Here is a 20,779-nt window from a genome sequence, read left to right as displayed (position 1 = left end):
AGCACAAAGCACGTCTCCCTGCGGTCCACCAGTTCAGCTGAAGGCTGGTTGATGCACAGCACAGTAGGTATGTGCTGTTAGGGTTCTGGAGGTGTGCATATGTGCCTCTGTGTGCCATGCTTACCCATAAACCTCCTCTCTGTGTCACAAGATGAATACTTGCTTCAACACAGAAGAATAAAGCATAAACCAGCCCTTAGCTTGTCTCTCAGGGGAAAATGTAAAGTATGAGAGTTATACCAGTTATGAGTCTATCTGTGTCATGGGAGCGGTCGATTTTTACAAATAGGAAGCTAAGGAGAACAAAGAGAGGCCATGTTTATTAATATAGCAAAGCACTAGACAGAGCGGATTTTACTGTGAGATCGTACGTGTTCGTTCATGTTCGGTAACTGACTTGGTCAAATGTGGTGTAAATTACAAATTTGTTTATATTTTGGAAAACAGAACCAACTAAAATCATTAGAAAATATATAACTGTAGGATCAGACAGGATTGGTCAGATTCCTATAGGAAAGGGCGGGAGTGGGGTTTAACAAAACAGTGGCGCGCACACCCCTAGCAGGAGGCATATATGTGGTAAACAGAGGTCTACGTCGATGCACTGCCCTGTTTCCGAACCCTGATCTAGCCTTTTCTGTGAAAGCTCCCTGTTCTTCCGATGCAGTCAGAGATGGGCAACTCTGCAAAAGAGGCCTTTTGTGGCTGCCTGTATCACTGAGGGTCTCTATATGGTGCTCGCTCACTAAACAGCCTGACATTCCTTCCTGTGCCTCAGCCAGGCCTTTTCTCCATGGAAAAAAAGGTTGGCAAAACCAGACATGCAAATCACTTTAGAAATGATTCACTTACCTGATTACTTTTTTGGAAAACCTGTGGAAACACAGGAAAAAAAAGGAGATTAACCATATAAACAATACACTTTATATCAAAAGACTATCTTTCATTTGTCTAGCTGTTTGTCTGAAATATTCAAGCTCTAGTACACAGAAACTGTCTATGTTATTCATATACATCTTCATAATCACAAAGCAATCACTCTACATAAAATATTGTTTTACATACTGAACAGCAAAGTTGTATCATTACACACACATTGTTATAGATATGCAAGCAAAAAATGTAGTTATGTAAAATGCAATGAAACTTTACCTAAAATAATATTTTATAATGTTACATTTTATTAATGCTTAATATTGTTATACAGTTTAAAAAAAGAATCTATATTAAATCACTCCAAACTAGAACACACAATTTTTCCTAACCAGCTCTTTGCCATTCATTTTGTTTGCTGCATGGGTTTGAGACGGACTCGGATTAGCACAAGGAGCACACAGTCAGAAATTATGTAATATCGCTCGATGTGGTCAGTCACTTGGTCCTGAGAACGTTCACATCATTCACATCGTTCACATGAATAAACCTTTTCAATCGGTGCACCTCGATGCCACAACATATGTGCGGTAGTTTTGTGACAAGTAGACTTTGTGACAGTATGGAAAGATGTTTTCACTCCCTGATCCCACCTTCCATTTCCATCCATGTACATAAAGCACATCATAGGATTGTCATGACCAAGCTCTCTTCCTGGTGTGTTGGTGTTTTCGTCAGAGCGGAGTAACATCCCGTGTCTTCTGTGTGTCGTGAGTTATAGTGTTAGCATTTTACCGTGAACTGTGGATTTGCCCACTAGTACACTTAACTGTTTGATAGCCAAGTTATAACATTATAAACATGGCTCACACACTTGGGAGATCGTGTGTAAAATGCCATCGTCCTATCATGCCCCCTAACTATCGCTATCAACTGATGATAGTATCGCTTGTGGCTTTGACGGGAGAGGAGAGAAAGGGGCGTGGCCAGACATTCACGTTATGTCATTAAAGTGGAAAAAATACTGGAAAGCTAGTTACAAGTCAGCTGTACCTGCAATCGCTAGCCTTAGTGTTTAGTTGTTTTTTTTGTTTGTTTTTTTTTTATTAGTTACCCAAGGACAGGAATGCTTACGAAATTATATTCGGGACGGTAAATAAAAATAAGTAGCTGTAACTAAGCTCATAAAATTTAAATAAAATTGTATAAACTATTCATGCATGTGCTTTATAGTGAACAGCAGCAGAGATACTTTTTTTCTTGTATAATAAAGTCGAACTGATAAACAACACACACTGTTTCATTTTCTTAATTTAAATCTCCGTTCATATTTTGAGAGTGAAGCCAATCACGGCTTTATTTGCTCTGCAGCATGGACAAGTGACACTAAGATACATCAGAGAAAGAGGTTTTGTTGCTCTGCTCCGAAATCAGACAGCAGGTTATTTAGGTTCATATAGGATACAAAACAGGCGAAAAGGAAATACATTTTATGAGATACGACACAATTTATTTTTGTCGAACTTAAAGTTAGACATGACGTTTTCTGACAGACATTTAAATCGTCTGATTTGATAGCTATAGCAATGGTTGGAGTCTATTGGCGATTCCCGATACTATCGTCAATCATCGTCAGAAAGCTCATACTGATCTTCTGCTGAGAGATTTGCTGGTCAAGTGTCTTCGTTGTCCTTTTTTTCTACGTAATGAGCTCTTATGGTGTTAGATAGGATCACTGGCTACATCGGAGGTAGACAGCATTACGTACATTTGATGATAGGGGTCCGAAGTATTACCTTACCTGGCTCTGTAAGTGAAAACAATGCATCAACTTGATATTTTTTAGGTCAAGCTGGCCATTCAAAAAAAACAGTTCAATGCTTTACACAGATTGCGTTTACACACATGCGAAGGATGGACATTGCTAATTCCGTGTTCAACTTCATTCCATTTTGCCAGTAATGAATTTCTGGAAATTTTTACTCACAGTAAAAGGATCAGGCTGCTTACTTGATTCCATTAGGTTTGTGTGAAATTGATATTTCCCTGCTCGTTATTTACCATTTAAAAAAAAAAATCGCAATAAACAATATAATCGTATAGAACAGATAGCCTTAAAAAGACAGGAAAATGAGCATTTCCACCATTTCAGGTTTAAGAAGAGTAAGAAAGGGTGAAATAATACCAACTGAGAAAACCCAGTTGATTCTGTAGTATTGTGCAGCATATTTCGATATAATCCTTTTAGAACTCGTTATATAATGTCCTCATAGCCAATGTTTTCACTGCTCTGCTGCCGCACACCTGAGCACTGACTAAAACCAGTATTTAATCGATTTCTAATTATCATCACCATTACATTATTTGTAAAGTGTTTTGTTACTTTGTTGCAGGCCTGTTTAATATTTTTAGGTCAAAAAAATCTTTTTCATTTTGGCTGAAAAATCTGAACGTGCCAATTCTGACTGCTTTCGGACAAAATTTTTGGGTGGCATCCCCAAACTATCCCAAACACTATCCCCATATCCCAAAACTATCCCAAACACTATCCCCATATCCCAAAACTTGCTATCTCCCGAAAGCAAGAGGGCCAAGCTGAGGTCATGTGAGATGAGGGAAAGGGGACGGGGCTTCCATGTGGTATCAAGTGGTGTAATATTGGAGTTCAAATCACCTGCCCAAATTGCTCCAGATTCATATGTCCACTGGCTCATGTCCCATTTTCATTGGGCAGAAAAAGACCACTCTTTTGGTGTATTGAAGACTAGCTTACTCCCATGTTAAATTGCAGAACTACTATACAAAATGTGTAAAAGTTGGCAGGTCTGTTAATATAATATAATTGGAGTATTGGCAGTATAAGATTGTGTAGAGGAGATCAAATGGTTACATATCGCACAAGTCTAGATTCAGCCATGTTTTCCTTTCGGAATAGACTGAAATGGAGGCGGACTGAAGGGGCATGTCTATAAAATAAACTGGCAGGACACTGACAGACAAGCTGCACGCACCAACCCACAGGTTTTCTGATCCACATAACACACTGTGTGCTAACACAATTATTCTTTTAAATCATGTGTACATGTAATAATAAAAAAAATGGCTATTGAACCTTTAAGACTACAGCTGCTGTCAGTAAAGTGAGGACAGCTAGCACTGGTACAAAACACTCTTTTCAAGGTTACCGCCTAAAAATGGAAAACACTAGCATGGATCAAGTACATTTGAATCATTTACAATTGTTCCTCGTCTTCTGAAGGTTATACACTATCATGAGTAAGTACTAAGAAGCAGAAATGGGAAATATACAAAACAAATCCACTTGAGCCAGGGAGTGTGAGCCCGCTCAGACAGCTTTCTAGTCTGCCGTGAGCTCTTGCTGAACAAAATCCCTTTGAGAGCAGTCAGAAGGCACTGAATGGGCTGTTTATGAGTGAGCGTGTAATACGTTCCATGGTGTTTTCCCCCAAAGCCTGCAGGCTACAGGGCAGAAATGGAAAAGTAAGCACAAACAAGCTGCGTGGGTAATAACCATATCATTTAACGTCTGTTATTCCTTTCCTGTACATCGTTTATAATTTAACCAATGACAGGTTAGAATACACTGCGTATAACAGTTTATCTACGTCTGGACATGATAATATAGTCCACGTATATTATCCTCTATACTATATAGCAGTCGTTCTCAAAGTGGGGTCCAGTTACAGTTTTTGTTTTTGTTACAGTTTTGGAAATCACAATGATAAAAATATTCAGATATTAGATTATTAGATATTATCATTTTGATAAAAACCTTAATATTTTAATTCAGAGGGTTTACTCTGAACCTGAAGAACTAACACAAGTAGGATTATAAATAATATCAGCTTGGATCTAATGTGTTCTATTAACAGTAAGCTCTATGCTGCCAATAAATAGCCATAATATTATTCTCCATATTTAACTAATCAGCCTAATTTTTCAATAGTTTTGTGTAGGATTTTGTTCCTAAAATAACTCCAAGGGGGTTTGTGGAATTTATTTTACAGTTCAAGCGGTCTCTGTCTGAATAATATTTAAGAAACCCTAAGTCACATATTTATTTTGTACACTGTACTGGGGAAAACATATATGTTTGAATCCAACTCATGTCATCAGTAATCATTACATATAATTACACAAACTCAGTGTGAGGCTGTGCAAAAATGATCATTTGTGTTCACACAGCTCAGTGTGTGTAATTAACCATCACATTAACATTAACTTTCATCTATCATATGTATGCTTTTTCGTCTCAATGTGTTTGTGATTAAAGATGTGACGACAAAATGACTTGACACTTGCGTAGGCTACTGTTTGTTCCGAGCTGTATCTTCCAAATTTTTCAAGCATTACTAGTAGGTTTGTACGATTAAATATATTCTATATCACGATAATACATTGCCATGATATCCAGTGACGTTTACTCAGACTTTTACTGACTTTTGCCAGCCTTTGTGTAGGAACTCAGCAATTTAACATCAGAAAATGAACCAATGGACACATTAATCTGGAATGATTTGCACAGGTGATTTGAACTCGTTTATATTAACTGACACTACTTTCAAGCCCCGTCGCTTCTCCCCATCTCACATGCTCCTGACTATTGCCTCGCAGGGTCGACTCTCCTTCTCCTTCGTAAATGGCAAATGTTTTGAGTTCTTTAATATGAAATAAAATCTATCAGTGTATATTAAGATTCTCGTTCTTTATCTAATGTTAGACATGTATATATTTAACATCAGTTAACTATAATTATTAGGGATGCCACTGAAATATTTCGGCTGAGAATTGTCAAAAACTTTGGATTTTTAGTCAAAAGAAAAGGAAGGACAAAGCTGTTGATGTAAAAATAATAAATACGCATACAAGGTCATATCAACTACAACATTTTACAGATAAAGTTGATTACAATGTGATTGAAATGTATGTTGTTTTTTGTTTTATTGTTTTCTTTTTGCTCTTGTGTGCTGGTCAGCACTCTGATGTGTTCATACACTTTGAGCAGCAGATTCACAGAGAAAATATCAGCGATGTGAACCTCAAACGACAGATTTGTAAAAGGATTATACTGAACAAGTACTGTTATTATTATTATTTTTTGGTTTTTTTATACTGTTTACTGTGCATTACTTCAGAATGCCCAGCCAGCTGAGTTTTTGTGATCGCTGCTGCAACTGCGCAGCCGCTAATACTATTACACCTTCCTGTACTCTCCTTAAACCTGAAATGGTGTAAATACTTGTTTTCCTGTCTTTTATTTAGTCTAGCATTTCTGGATGATTAAAACATTTATTGCAATTACTGGAAAATCACGATCTGGGAAAAATCAATATTCCACAAGCCTAATTACTCGTAAAGAGTTTCTGGTTGATTCTGACAAAGACAACATATTTTATACAAACTAATATATAGTACACTAAAATCCATGTCATTGGCAAGTTAGACTGGTACATTAAACCCAAACTCAGCATTGGAAAGTGAATTTCCAGTGAACATTTGGGCGGACTTTAGTGTAAGTAAGGGGTGGAAGGGTTTGAAAGCCGCAGGAAGTGTGAGAATGGGCAGTTCAGTTGAGGTTTTGTGTGGTAATGGAAAATACCACTGAGTCAGACCAGGCTATAAGAGGTATACCTAACCACTACATATACAACTCAATGAGAAACTGAAGGACGAGGGGAAGGAGAAGGTTTATGTTCATGCAATGTGTAATTATTCTTCACAAAAGGCACAATTAATAGATTAAAGCGAGTAGTGTTCTTAAACTGGAAAAAGTTTAACTGTCTAGCTTTGTACAACCCTCATCAGCTGATATGTGGTAACATATTACTCTTACTTCATGATAATAAGGTTTACATGCTGTATATTTATATACACCGATACACAGCCATAACATTAAAACCAATGACAGGTGAAGTGAACAACTTTGATTATCACATCACGATGGCACCTGTCAAGGGGTGGGATATATTAGGCAGTAAGTGAACAGTTGAAAGCAGGAAAAATAGGCAAGCGTAAGGATCTAAGTAACTTTGACAAGGCCAAATTGTGATGGCTAGACGACTGGGTCAGAGCATCTCCAAAATTGCAGGTCTTGTGGGGTGTTCCCGGTATGCAGTGGTTAGTACCTACCAAAATTGGTCCAGGGAAGGACAACCGCTGACCCGGCGACAGGGTCATGGGCACCCAAGGCTCACTGAAGCATGCAAGGACCGAAGGCTAGCCCGTCTGGTCCAATCCCACAGAAGAGCTACTGTAGCATAAATCGTTAATGCTGGCTCTGGCAGAAAGGTGTCAGAACACACATGTTGAATCCTGTCCACTGCCGAACGTTGCCTACAACGGGCATGTGAGCATCAGAACTGGACCATGGAGTAATGGAAAAAGGTGGCCTGGTCTGATGCATGACGATTTATAGTTCACACTATACCTATCCATGTTTGAAGATGGACAAGCCACAAGACAACAGTGTCAAAGGTGGATATGTGAGGATGCGCAGCCCTGGCCCTACTTAAATAAAATGTTTCATGCTGGAGTAAGCAAAGACTCATAAAATGAGGCCTCCCTAAAAGGCATGAACTCCATTTAATTTGAAAAACCATGTTGATGTACGTTTTGTTAATTTGATAACATTAACTTTAACTATTAATTATATTTAACTATGTTAGGCTGGTTTTTTGCTAAGGCCAGGTAGCATTGAATTCATTAGCTAACATAACTGGCTAGGCAGCAATTCAAATTCTAGCTAGGATAAATACTGAAATATTGCAGATGATATTTGATGATATATTGAATGATTTTTTTTTTTTTTCAGGCAAAACAGTGTAGATGCTTAAAAGCAAAAATAATCTCGCAGTTTTAGATAAGAAATAAGTTTTTTTTTCTTCACATGAAACAATGACTAACATAATTTCATAAGTTAAAAACTTTTTAATACTTTAGTACATTTAAAAGTTTACAACATTTTTTTACATTTACTTGAGTACATTGTTTTGGCTGGATACTTCCACTTTAAATTGAGCTTCTCTATACGTTCACTGAAGCATAATCTGTCGCTTTGTTATAAAGTATAATTTGTTATTTTGTCCACCCTGTTCCTAACGCAGTTCCTCGAGTCTTATTACTGCTCTTAAAACCTGTCTCAAGAAGCAGGAATGGGAAGCTAAAAGGAGAGCGAGAGAGAGAGAGCGAGAGAGCGAAAGAGAGCGAGCACACTGACTCTTGTCTACTCAAACAGTGAGAACACATGATGTTTCCTGCTGTTCCACTCTGGCTATGTCAGCAGACTTGTGCTTAAAACCAATGACATCACCACTTTCCTCTGACCTTACACCACACTGTTACAGCCACACTTAACACACCATTTCTGATGAAGTTGACTAATCCAAGACAGAGCTCATCTGTCCTCAATGTTCCATAGTCACACTAGTGAAAATGAAGATGTTCTCTTAAACAGCTGTTGCTGTTAGCCAAAGCACGGCTTCCATCGATGAGCAAGCGAAAGCAGCACTTAGGGCAAATTGGTTTCCTTTCTCCAGCGTTAGCAAATTTGTCAGAGCACAGTCACTGTGCCAATACACTTAACCCCAACTAATGACAGCGAGAGTAATGAGAAAGGGTTACATAAGGAAACATTAGCAACAAAACAGTTCCATAGACAGAAGGGCTTCAGTTTAATTTTCAGTTTAATTTAAGGGGTTCAGTTTAATTTTCTATTTTCTACATACTTACTAACCGTACACTTACCAAGAGCTTCAAAATAAAAACAGAAAAGAACTATTTCTAGTGTCAATTTCAAGCATATGAGATAAACAGAAGCTAATGAAAGTATTAAAACAGTATTAAACCAGTATAACACGGTATTAAATAGTATTTAACGCCCACTTTGTCAAACAATTTTCAGCACACGTCTCTAATACAAAAAAGCATTGTGAAACCTGCAGTTAATATAATATAATGATAGTTACACATGCATTGCTGGTTCTATGAATCCTGGTTACCTTCTTTTGCACAGGCCCAGGCATTTATTTTGCACTATAGGTAAGTAGTTACACCCAACTGCATGGAACATGGGAAAAAATCCAGTTGGCTGGCAAAGCCGCATAAAAACATACACCACTGATAAAGTAGATACAAAGTCATAGAAGTATATAGAGTAACAAAAGTAAGTTTTACTCAGGCTAATCTATCTTTCTGACTACTTCTGCTGTAGCTAAAAGGGAAAGTCAATCAACCGACCTCAACCAACCTCTTACTGTACATGTTTACCAATATAATTATGTACCACTCTGGTGAAACAAATGTTAAACTTTCAACAAAGAATTACCACAGCAGAACAGCAATCTGCTAAAAACATGGAATACATTATGAGCAAAATTCTAAAAGATAGTTTTTGAGATGTCTTCTTTGTGGTCAATATTGTTCCCACAACTCAATTCATATGAAAACTTATGCAGCTGAAAGGCAGGGTTGGAGCGGGGTTAATTGCTGTACCTTTCCTTATGACTTACAGATAACAGACAGAAAAATAAAAGATAACAGACAGGAAAAAAAACAACAACAAGATGATCAGCCTTGATTGCTCGAATCCTTATTTTTGCATCTGGTTGTTGTGGCAGCTAATACTTTGGTCACAGTTATTACATAATTGCCTAATTAAATACGTATTTGTACAAATTGTGATTCACTGTTAGATCACATGCTTTCATGTACATAGATGTAGTCAGACATGCAGAGTGTGTTGCCAAACAGTTCATAAAAAAAAAACATAGACATAATGAGATTTATATAAAATACTTCATTTACAGTTCCCAGTCGTGGGTTTTATTTTTTTGTCGCTATGTTTAGTCATGTGGCATAGTAATATTTAGTTGAGGCATAACAGGAATGTGGCCTGTTTTGGCTATAGTATATTATTCCATTAAAGTCTTTATGATCATAACATTGTTTATTGGTCATTAAGACTTTGTACTGTTGAGTAATAATTGAAAAAAAATTTAACTTATTATTTATATCATATCCTTCCGCTGCAGATCTGCATGTTTAATATTAATATACAGCCTCAGGAAGTGTATGTGCATTATTAAACTACTATGGGAATTACAAATCAGTCATGAAATCAACAACAAAAAAAAAAGAGTATTAAATTATTAATTGCAGCTTTTTGTATGACAATTAATCATCAGCCAAAATGTTGTTAGATATATAAAATATGTAAATATAACCCTATTGTTGTACTGCTACAGCTTTACAAATGAACCTTCTACTTTTACTTTTTCTACTTTTTTGAATTACTTTTTCCTAACAGATTTCCTAACTACAGCTATGCTCACTAATATCACAGTAGATTGTGTTTAACTGGCACGACTAAAAAAGTGTGATAAGTAAAATATTATTATTTGTGTATCCCTAACCTCATTCCTATCAATCAAATAGTAAAACCTTTTTAATGGGAAATCCATTTTGCTGTTTCTCCCTTTTTGTATACAGAAATATTGGAAACAAAGAATAGGTTGTTTCTTTGTCAGGATGATAACGATGTGTAACAGCTTGTCGTTCAAGTGCTGTTAGAAGAACACTGAATAGGCTTTATGATCCTATACACACCAACTGGCACCACCAGAAGCTAACATTTGCTCCCAAAATCAGCTGTTAAAACACATTCAACTAGTATGACTGGGTAGTATGGCGAGATCCAGAAGACCAGTGGAAATGTGTAAAGGGGTGTGTGTGTGTGTGTGTGTGTGTGTGTGTGTGTGTTTAGGCAAGTCATGGCATGAGCAAGCAGCAGGGCAAAGGAAAGGAGAGACAAAAAGAATGAGAAAGGAAAGTTTGGTGGATGCGGACGTGTCAGTTACGGTTATGTCAGACGTGTATGGTTGCATGCACACTACATCCTAACAACATCACCAAGAGGTTCAGAGCCTGAAGATACCTTCTCTTTCTGCTCCAATAAGCCCAATCACAACTCTTAAAGCGAAACGACGTATGATTCCTCATGCTAGCCCACAGGTTCCCAACCCCGGTCTTGGAGTACACACTGTCCTACTCACTTCCTTTTTCTAAAACACAACTCAACTAATCACCTTAGTAACAGCCGTTCCTGAGTTGAAGTGGGTGTGTTAGAGCAGGAAAAACACCACATTGTGCAGGACAGCAGTGTTAGGGAGTAGTTAGCCAATGTTACTAGCTTAACTACATATTTTAGTAGTGTGGCAGTAGCTCAGCTATTTTCATAATAATGTTGCCTTCTAAGTAACAAGCTTCTTTATCAGCACATAATGTTCCTTCTGATGACTCTTCCATGCAGATCATGATTATGCAAGCAATGCTGCATAGTAGAACAGTTCATCACCACTCCTGTGTCATATGGGGGTTTGTTTTGCCTTTCTTACCAGCAATTACTTTTTTTTTTTTTATTATTTTAATCAAATATAAAGTAACTTCATTTACATTCATCAACAGAAAAATGCTATGTTTTAAACAGTTTGCTGCAGAGCTTGTGTTTACTTCTCTTAAAAAAAACAAAAAAAACAATAAAATATATATTTTTGGCCTGAAGTGTCCACATTTTTGCATACAACGAAACTGCCAAAATCCAAAACTTTAAGCACCAATTTAAGGAACCACGTTACTAGTTGGTTAAGCTAAGAGGCTGCTTAGAAGCCGTAGCATTAAGTACAGAGTATTTTCTGTTGAATTATTGCAGTGAAGGAGCAAATTATAAAAAAGCTAATTGTTTCAACAGATCATAACAACTAACTCAGGTATAGATTAGCCTAACAACTAATATCGGCCAACATAAAATAACGAGCAAATATTACATCAAATGTACAAGCATAGCTGGCTATTTTATTTACAGTATGCCCATTTACTATAACTAGCTAGCCACATATTTCCAGAAACTAACAGAACCATGAGTAGTGGAGTAAGCACTCTATGTATCTTAGCTATATAATAAAATGAAAATGTCACAGTTGAAAAGGTCACGGTTGATTTTAAAAATCAGCCTCAGTGTAGTTAGCTACTTTTACTTGATCGCTTGTAGCGTAGCTTTATCATAATGCTAGCTTGGCTGTAGCTTAGCTATTTCAGCTTGTACCTTAACAAGTTAAAATTGTAAAGTAGCTTCCGCTAACATTGCACGACACAGGATACTCCAGGGCCAGGATTGGGAACCCTGAATGTGAAGGAAGGAAGAGGTAGCAAAGCTGAGAGGAATTAAAAAAGATCATATTGCGATTCAACATTTCTACAATATGCAAAACTGCAGTATAACATAACATACAATGGTAGTCACACCTACCAGCATTACTGTACAGGCTCGATTAATAATTAATAATTAGTAATTTTAATAAAAACAATTGTGGACTGTAGAATTATTGCTACACTTAATATTAGCATTATGTAAGCTTAATTACAGTGTATTATGTCTGAGTAACATGAATGCTTACATTACAGCCTGCATTTCCCAAAAATTGATATATTATATATAATAATTACAATCGGGATCAATTTCTAATATTGGCTAATAATTAAGTATAGTTAAATAAACTCATTAGGCATTAGCTATTAGGAATTGATAAGGTATTGACAGGCTTTGTTTGTATCCCATTATTATAATTGACATCAAGGATTTTTCCTCTCAGGAGGCTCTTCTTTTACTTCCTCTTGACACACATTTTCAGAATCTTGTTACTTGGTCATTCAACTCACTACATATATACATTCATTTTGTTGTTTTGTGTGTATATACCCTTGCACTGTCAGACCACGGATATACTTCATGGTTGGGATGCGGTGAAATTTCAGCAACCAATAATGAATAAAAAATGCTGAAACTTTTGACCAAAAAAGTTAACTACTCAATGCAAAGCTGTTGGAACTGATGGTAAAGTGAAAGAGCTAAAAGGACTGAGTGTAAACACTCACGACTCTGATCCCCGCTACAGCATTGCTTCAACTCTAACAACGTGAAAAACAGCATGCACAAAATGATCCAGGCTCAGCAGGATTTAAGGGAAATATCGTGTATTGATGACGACAGAGCATGCAGCACAAAGAATGCCTTGTCAAAAAAAATAAATAAATAAATTGGGCTTGCTGAAATGAGGCACTATTTATTTGCTGCTAGGGTTTAAGTCTAGTTTTTTTTGTATATAATTAAAATCCACTTTGGTTCAAAGTACGAAAAAAAAATTTGGTCTAGCTGTTATGGTAAGTTATAGTAGTAAATGGACAAGCATGTAATTTAATAAAGTTGAATAATTTATATTATACCACAGCACTGTTGAATTCTCTGACTGAAGGTATCAGAAGGTATTAACGAATCTTCTAAAACAGCGTGGCTTGGACAATAGATTCAGCTGCGAGGCAAATCAAAAATCACAGATTGAAACGCTTATTCTAAAACATTGTTTTTATCGTAACTTCTTATTCATAGGTACTTGTATGGCAGATGCTCCTCATAATCTATAATAAACTGATCTTAAAAGTGTGTTATTTAACAAAGAAATCACATAATAGTTGATTTGGTGATGTTTTCTGTGAGGAACTGTTTAGTTAATTTAGGGCAGAAGTCTAGCATGTCAGTGCTTTCCTCTAACAGTCAGAGGTAAAGCTGTAACTTGATGTTTTCCACCACAGGAAAGTCTTCAGGAGAGAGGAGTTTGTGTTTTCTCTGTCATGTGATGAGCTGTGCCTTTTTTTTCGTGTATAATTAACTTCAAGAGAGAGAGATTATAAAGGCTGGTGAGGGAATGACTGTTTACAGCTGCTATAATGTAACTGAGAACAGGAACCTGTTTCACAGACATTACACAACATTAAATGTAACTATTAGGGGTGTAACGATACACTCCGGTCACGATTCGATTCGTTTCATGATACTATTCTCGGAAAATTTTGATGAAATTTGAATGAAGAAAAATGATGACTGAAAAGACTGTATAATGTATAAATCTGTATAATAAACAATGCAAAACAATGTGCATTTTTGTTTGTATAAAACTAAATAAATTAACAATTGCTAAGAACAGGGGTTTAATTTTGCAAATAAAATGTACAACAGGTTCACCATATCGTAAAAATAAATAAATACATTTATAAATACTACCGTTCCATGCATAATTAATAGAATGCTGATATTGCACATTTCCACGATGCACAGCATCACAATGTATCGTTACATGCCTAGTACTTGTAAATGGATTAAAAAAGTACAATGTGTCATTCGTTAATAAATAAAATAATTGCAATAATTGGCAAGTTGCTGTGGTAAAAGAAGAATAAAACACTTCAGGATGTGCTGTTATTGGAAAATAATCTTCACGGTGTTAATGGTAACTCGGCTTCAAGTCAGGCTGTATCACACCACCCTAATGTTGATCTTCTCAGATTATCCTGTTGTGTGGAGTGTGTATAATCCAATTCTAACCTCTCCAATCTAATAACAGTCCAATTGTGACCTGAAGAATTATGAAATCATAACGAAAATGTTTAATATTAATATGACTATCAACTTCCAGTAGGGGAATCATGAGTGTCTGAAAATATGAAATTTAATCTTGACGACTGACAACCAACAACACCCAAACTGATCAATAGTTTTTAATATTTTACAGAGCCTAATGGCTTGTATCAGCAGTTCTGCTTCACTCCGGCTTATGCTACATGCTGTAAAGCCATGCCAACCACATCTCCTCAACCACGGAATAACACATTTTTTGTTTTTACAGCAACTCACAACGAGCACATCAAGCTGTGCCTGTCCGATGTCTACCATGATTGTTTTGATCAAACATACACATATAGTCGCAAAGTGTGCGGGTTTTTTTTTTTGTTGTTGTTGTTGTTCTGGGCAATTTATGTACTGCGAAGGCTTTGATGACAGCCAAAGATATGAACCCTGATGAAATCTGTCATTATATTTGGTGTCTCTCACACTTTCATTGGTTAAAATGTAGTGAAGCTTGTATAAGATTCTGAAACATTTTGAGCAAATGACATTCAGCATTCTGAGCTGTACAAGTCACACTAAATAAATGGCACTTTTTAAAAAACCCGTTCTATAATTATATAAATGACATTGTATTATTTATAACAAATTAAATAAAGATAAAATAAATCAATTATGTCTATGTATTCATTTGCTTATTACATTCAAGCCTACGCTATTTTAATGACTAACTGGAACAAAACTGAATGATGATTTAAAGAATTAATATCATATCCAAGAGAAAAGTGGCAAATACATCATGTCCAAAGAAATTCACATACGGTCTAATAGACACAGCTTCAGCTTATCTGAAAAACACACTGCTTTCTACTATGGTTAGTGAACGTTTCAGGTTTCTGGAAGTAAGTCAGTAAGTAATTCAGTCTGTGACTGAATGAATCTCATGCACCTAGTCATTATAAACGTGCCTTTCATCCCACACTGACTAAAAGAAGTCACACATGCAGCTCATTCCCCAGAGACCAAGCAGAAGCAAAAGTAGCCGATGTAACGCCTGCCCCCTGCTCCTGCAGGCTCGGGCAACACCCAGAATTACAAAAAGCACATTGACAAAGCTCATGACTCACCTGCTGCCAGGCTTACACACTTCTATTTACAACTCAACTTCAGGTTACTAGGCGTGTGGAGAAGCTTTCAGGAGCACTTTTGTCAGCTAGACTACAGGTGCTCATAGGTGTGGTTCTCCTCTAGGCCAAAAACAAGCAGGGTAAAGAACACTACTATTGTAGGGCGCTTTAGGTTTCTATAACAGCTCCCATTTATTCACACATTTTCTTTAATGTGATTAGGATTTTTTGTTTTTATGCTTCATTTTACTAGTTCTAATTCCTGTCTGAGCTATTAGTTTTTATTCATAGTTGCCTAGAGGAGAAGTAAGTTCTTTTTCTTGTTGAGGAAAAAAAAAGTTTTTAATTGGTATATATGTTTAAGCGTAATGCGTTTCATGGTAGTGCGACGCACATCAGTGCTGTACTTAGGCATTAGCGTCCGACTCCTACGAACTTTTTACTGCATATGTTAATTAGTGTGTACGCACGACAGGCAATCTTTTCAGAAGCAGGAATAGGCAGTTATGTGGAAACCAAACAAAATAAAATCCAGCGCAAAGCCGACATATAACTCTACTGTTTAATACATGCAGTCATCTCTTAATTAAATATATATTCAAAGACAATAGTGTCTCATAGTGTCTAAAACATTGGCCAACTACGTGCTGACTTCGTGTCAAGGGCGAAACCATGGTTTGCTGCTTTGTTAGAAGAGGATAATTATCATAAACTTATTTGTTTCCCTTAGTCTGTATTAGTGGTGGGTGATCCGGCAATAATAAATATCCCATCACGATTTTTTCAGACTCGATCACAATTCAGGATTTTTTTCACAATTTTTTTTTGATCAAAGTTGTTGAACAGAGCAACAAATCTAATTTCCCTACTGATGAAAATAAGCTCTACAAAGAAACAGAAGAACAGAGACTACTTAGGCCAAAGTTCCATGTCAAACAAATTTTACTAAAGTGCACATACCAACAAAAACAATCAAGCATGGATACTGTATTGTAATGTTAAATAAAAAGTAATCACATCTGCTAATGATTTCACGAATCAAAAGTGCAATAAATGGAAAGATGATTAGCAAGCGAGTGAGAATGTATATTTGTTTAAACACTGAATACAGTAGCCGAGTTGCGTTTACATTTTTATTTAACATTTTGAAAGGATCAACTATTTCAAATTTGCTTAAAACCCTCACTTTTGACTATTTTAATAGTATTATATCCTTGACCAGGTAAAATGTCACAGCATCACTGATGCCTTTTCAGCTTCATCTTTTTTTTTTTTCTTATAAGGAGTGTTTTTTCAAACGCTTCTGTTTACTTGAGCGCCGTTTCTAGCCGTGGTGCTGTTGTGCGCTCCCCGTGTTATCTGGATTCCGGCACACACTGTGGGCTGCTTTCTTGGTGGTTAAACAAATTTGTTGTGTTTCCTTAATCTGCCAATCTTGCCTTTACATATTTTGCAAACAACAATTGTATGCCGTGTCTGTTCTATAAAATCCAGTAGATGATGCTGAATTTTTCGGCACCAACTCCTCCGTATTGTTAGCCGTGCTACTGTGCCATGCTACTAAGCAGTAAGCTAAGGAACTGCCTACTCTTGGCTGTTATTGGTTTGTTTGTGTCACAGAGAGCGCAGGCTGGACTAGTACATAGATCAAAGTCTGGTTCATAAAACAACTCGGAATGCCATGTCTGAATGTGTTGAATGCAACTGACAAAATGGGTTTAGTATCACAATATACATGATCTCTCTGAAAAAAAAAAAAAAAAAAAAAACAGATCATGGAGACGTTTTAATCACTTAATTGAATAACCTTATGTTATGTTAACTACCACTTTTTTTGCATTTAGGTTTCTGGGCAATCAAAACATGGGACTAGGCAGCACACTAGAGCTCTATCCTTACAAAATTATGATATGTCCACTCCCGTAATGTCTCTTATTTACATTAGTGCATGTAATATTATTCATTTTTTTTAATTAACTGTGGTTGAACTGCATATCAGTGCCTTCGCTCAGTGGTGTGTTTACAGACTTTGCAGAATGAGTTTGCATTTGGCTTGTTGCGCTTCTGTCCACCACTACACTTGGGTTCTTGCAACAAATATTTAAGATTCATTCTTAGATTTGACTTCTAAACCTAAAAGCCTAGAAACCTGGTTGTACTGGCTGGGTGTGTGAGTTAAAGCTGTAATGTACATAATAAAATAAACAAAATCATAACTAAAATAAAATGAAATTATATTTAAACTAAAATTAAATTCAACTGAAATACGTTTTCTGTCCCAAGGAAAATGTTCAGGAGTCTAAATAACATGAGAACATTAATCTGCCTTTTTTGTTTTGTTTTGTTTTATTACTTTATTACTTTTTTGTCTTATTAAATTATTAACTTGAAGAGTAAGAGAAAATGAGAGAGGCTAAGGAGGGAACGGCTGTTTACAGCTGCTATAAAACAAGTGACAGACTTATATAAAACACTGTGGGGTGTGTCGTTATAGGAAAATGAACCCTGTGGGGATGGGGAACTGTTGCTCATACACAGTGAATAATCTGAGGTTTTTTTTTTTTTTTTTTTTTCTTACCGAGCTCACATATCAGCAAAGAAAATTTTTTGCTGATCCTGTGATTCCATGAAAACTGAATTCATAGGGCTTTACTACTGTGATTCAAAATAAAAAAAAAAAAACAAGACAGAGAGAGCTAGAGAAAGAAAGAAAGAAAGAAAGAAAGAGAAGGAAAGAAAGATGGAATGATGCGTGAACGCTAAAGCAGCAGCAGAGTGTGAGGCCAGCCCACTCCGGCTTTTCATTTACACTCTAGTGAGAGCATACGTCAGTCTTGGAGCCTAGAACTAGTAACTTAATTATTTTTAATTATTGGCTTTACACATTTCAATTCTGATGTGACTAAGATGTCATGACAGGGAACTTTTATCTGACATATAAAACAGAAAAAATAGAAGGAACCCACTTCCAAATTTCAGCAAAGTAATGTAAAGATCCAAGTCAAACTTCCCTGACGATGCTACCCAACCCTCACTTCACACAAGGAAGTCTCTGAGCTACCAGCAAACAAATAAATAGTTCTTTCACCAAAAAATTGGAGCACATTTACTTTCCTCCCTCAGCTATTTATACACATGCTAGACAGTTTCCCAATCCTGGTTTGTTTGTTACTTTGTTACAGAAACCCTCCTGACAACTATCTTCTCCCCTGAGCCAGTCAATTCTACAATAAAGCTTACCTATATTTCTACAACATTGCGTAACTTCACTTCACTCCAGGTTTCTTCTAACAACCTTAGAAGCTCAATCAGCAATATGGCTACCAGTTCTATATGGGTTCTCTACATCTGTGGTTCTCAAAGTAGAGTCCAGGGCCCTTACGAGTCTGCGAATTACAGCCATTTTTTTTTTTTTTTAAACTGTGGTGGAAATCACAATCCACCATTACGTTATACAAGACTTTTAAAATCTCAGAACTGCTGACGCTACACAGCTTTTTACCACTTCTGAACTGTTATTTTATGGACATAGTGGACATAGTGGATATTTTATGGACACGCTACACAAGCACTCGCAGAAGACACTACACTATCGTTCACCTAGAGAGATCCCCAACAAAGCACGCCTAATCCCAAATCCTGCTTTCTCCCAAAATAAATGCAAGCGCTATCTATCAAGTGACTCACGAAGTTTGGCTGTGGTGGTTGTTTCTACACCCTATTTTGTATGCAAACAATAAAAAAGAGAAATTAGAGAAAAAGTGCAAGAAGGATTGTTTGGGGAGACATGGACAGTTAGAACTGACTGTTCTGCAAAGAGAACCGGACGTTGCTATTTTTATACTGTGTGCCACCAGGAATCATATTTCTTTTTATTTTTGTTTCTAACAACAATTTGGGTATGACATGCCAAATAATTTCTTACAAAAGCAATATTATTGTGCTTCCATTTACCCTTACCCTTCCATACAAACAAACAACTAGATAGATAGAACTGGATTCAGGGATCTGCTGCGCATGACAGCAGATGAATTTGATTTTCTTGCAGACTCTTACTGGCTGCTCAGCCAGTATTTTTTTTTTTTTAAACAGAAACTATAGTCCTATAGGTGTGAGGTTCTCAAGTCATCCCTGTGAGGTCCACAAAGGAAATATCATTCATTTATGGATTCATTATTCATTTACTTCAGTTTTTTCCTGGTCATTGTCACGTTGGATCCAGAGCCTATCCTGGGAACACTGGGCATGAGGAAGGACACACCACCAATCTACCAATTGGGAGGTGGGAGGAAAGAGTAGAACCCAGACAAAACCCATGCAGACATGGAGAGAACATGTGAAAATCCACACAGACAGCAACCTGACCTTAGAATCGGACCAGGGACCCTTAAACTGTATGATGGCAATGCTAATCAGTGACAAGAAAAGAAATGAAATGTTAACTATAATAACTGAATAATGGTATTATTGGTATATATTGGTATAATAATGGTAATATGTAGGGGTTAGAGAATGAGAAACTGAAAGCTAAATAAAATGATGATTAGTTATTAGTTATTTTCGTAAAGTATTAAGTAAGCAAAATATAAAGAAAGCCTTCAGTTTGCAAATGCCACTAAGTCATGGATAAGTGAGACAAGATCAGCTGCTCTTTGTCCATTTGATAGATTTTATCACATTTGAGGCTTGTTTGTGATGATTTAGGCACACAGTTGCATGATCAGCATCCAGTGTAACAACTGGAGCTATGAAGCTTAAAAAGCAAACATGTAATTCACAAAACAAAGCAGACTGCCACTGTTCAGACTTTTTCCACTTAAAAGAGAAACAAAGTCTCCAGCACTATAAATGAAGGAGCGTACAGACAGATTCAAATAAGCCCTCTGTACTGTCAGACACTAGGCTTTTTTTAACTCGCGCAACGAAGGGAAAAAAAACAAACAAAAAGTTATTGAGTTCTGAAAAAGAGTCTGTTGTGAAGAACAACCCGAACTACGTCAATTTCATTTCTCACCACACCCATGCACATAGTGCAAACCTGTTAGTTACATCAGTTAGGATAAAACAACAACAACAAAAACCCTAAATCTGGCATTATTCACACATTTTCCTCAAGAGGAAACTTTTACAAAAGGACATTTAACAAATACTACAAACACTTCAAAGTACTTTTACAAAACGGCATGCAAATACAAAAAAAGCATAACTCTAAGTAAATCCTGAGTGCACAACTCAGAAAAAATAAATAAATAATTATAGTTTAGACAGTTTTTTTTTTTTTTTTATTGGCAGTTAATTATTGTAT

The 20,779-nt window shown here is 36.5% G+C and overlaps 1 protein-coding gene across 4 annotated transcripts in view; it reads right to left on the bottom strand.

The window, feature by feature from the left end:
• The window catches only part of arhgef12a (Rho guanine nucleotide exchange factor (GEF) 12a), a 61,764-nt gene that overhangs the window by 39,175 nt on the left and 1,810 nt on the right, over positions 1-20,779 (bottom strand). For all 4 annotated transcript variants that reach the window (XM_053239749.1, XM_053239750.1, XM_053239748.1 and 1 more), the window contains exon 2: positions 853-873. In XM_053239749.1, the coding sequence (XP_053095724.1) occupies positions 853-873 (21 nt within the window). The remainder of the gene's footprint in view (positions 1-852; positions 874-20,779) is intronic.

Source organism: Pangasianodon hypophthalmus, chromosome 14, assembly GCF_027358585.1.
Source record: "Pangasianodon hypophthalmus isolate fPanHyp1 chromosome 14, fPanHyp1.pri, whole genome shotgun sequence".
Lineage (NCBI taxonomy): Eukaryota > Metazoa > Chordata > Actinopteri > Siluriformes > Pangasiidae > Pangasianodon > Pangasianodon hypophthalmus.
Note: the sequence above shows the minus strand (reverse complement) of the source record. Positions and strands in the feature narration are given on the sequence as shown.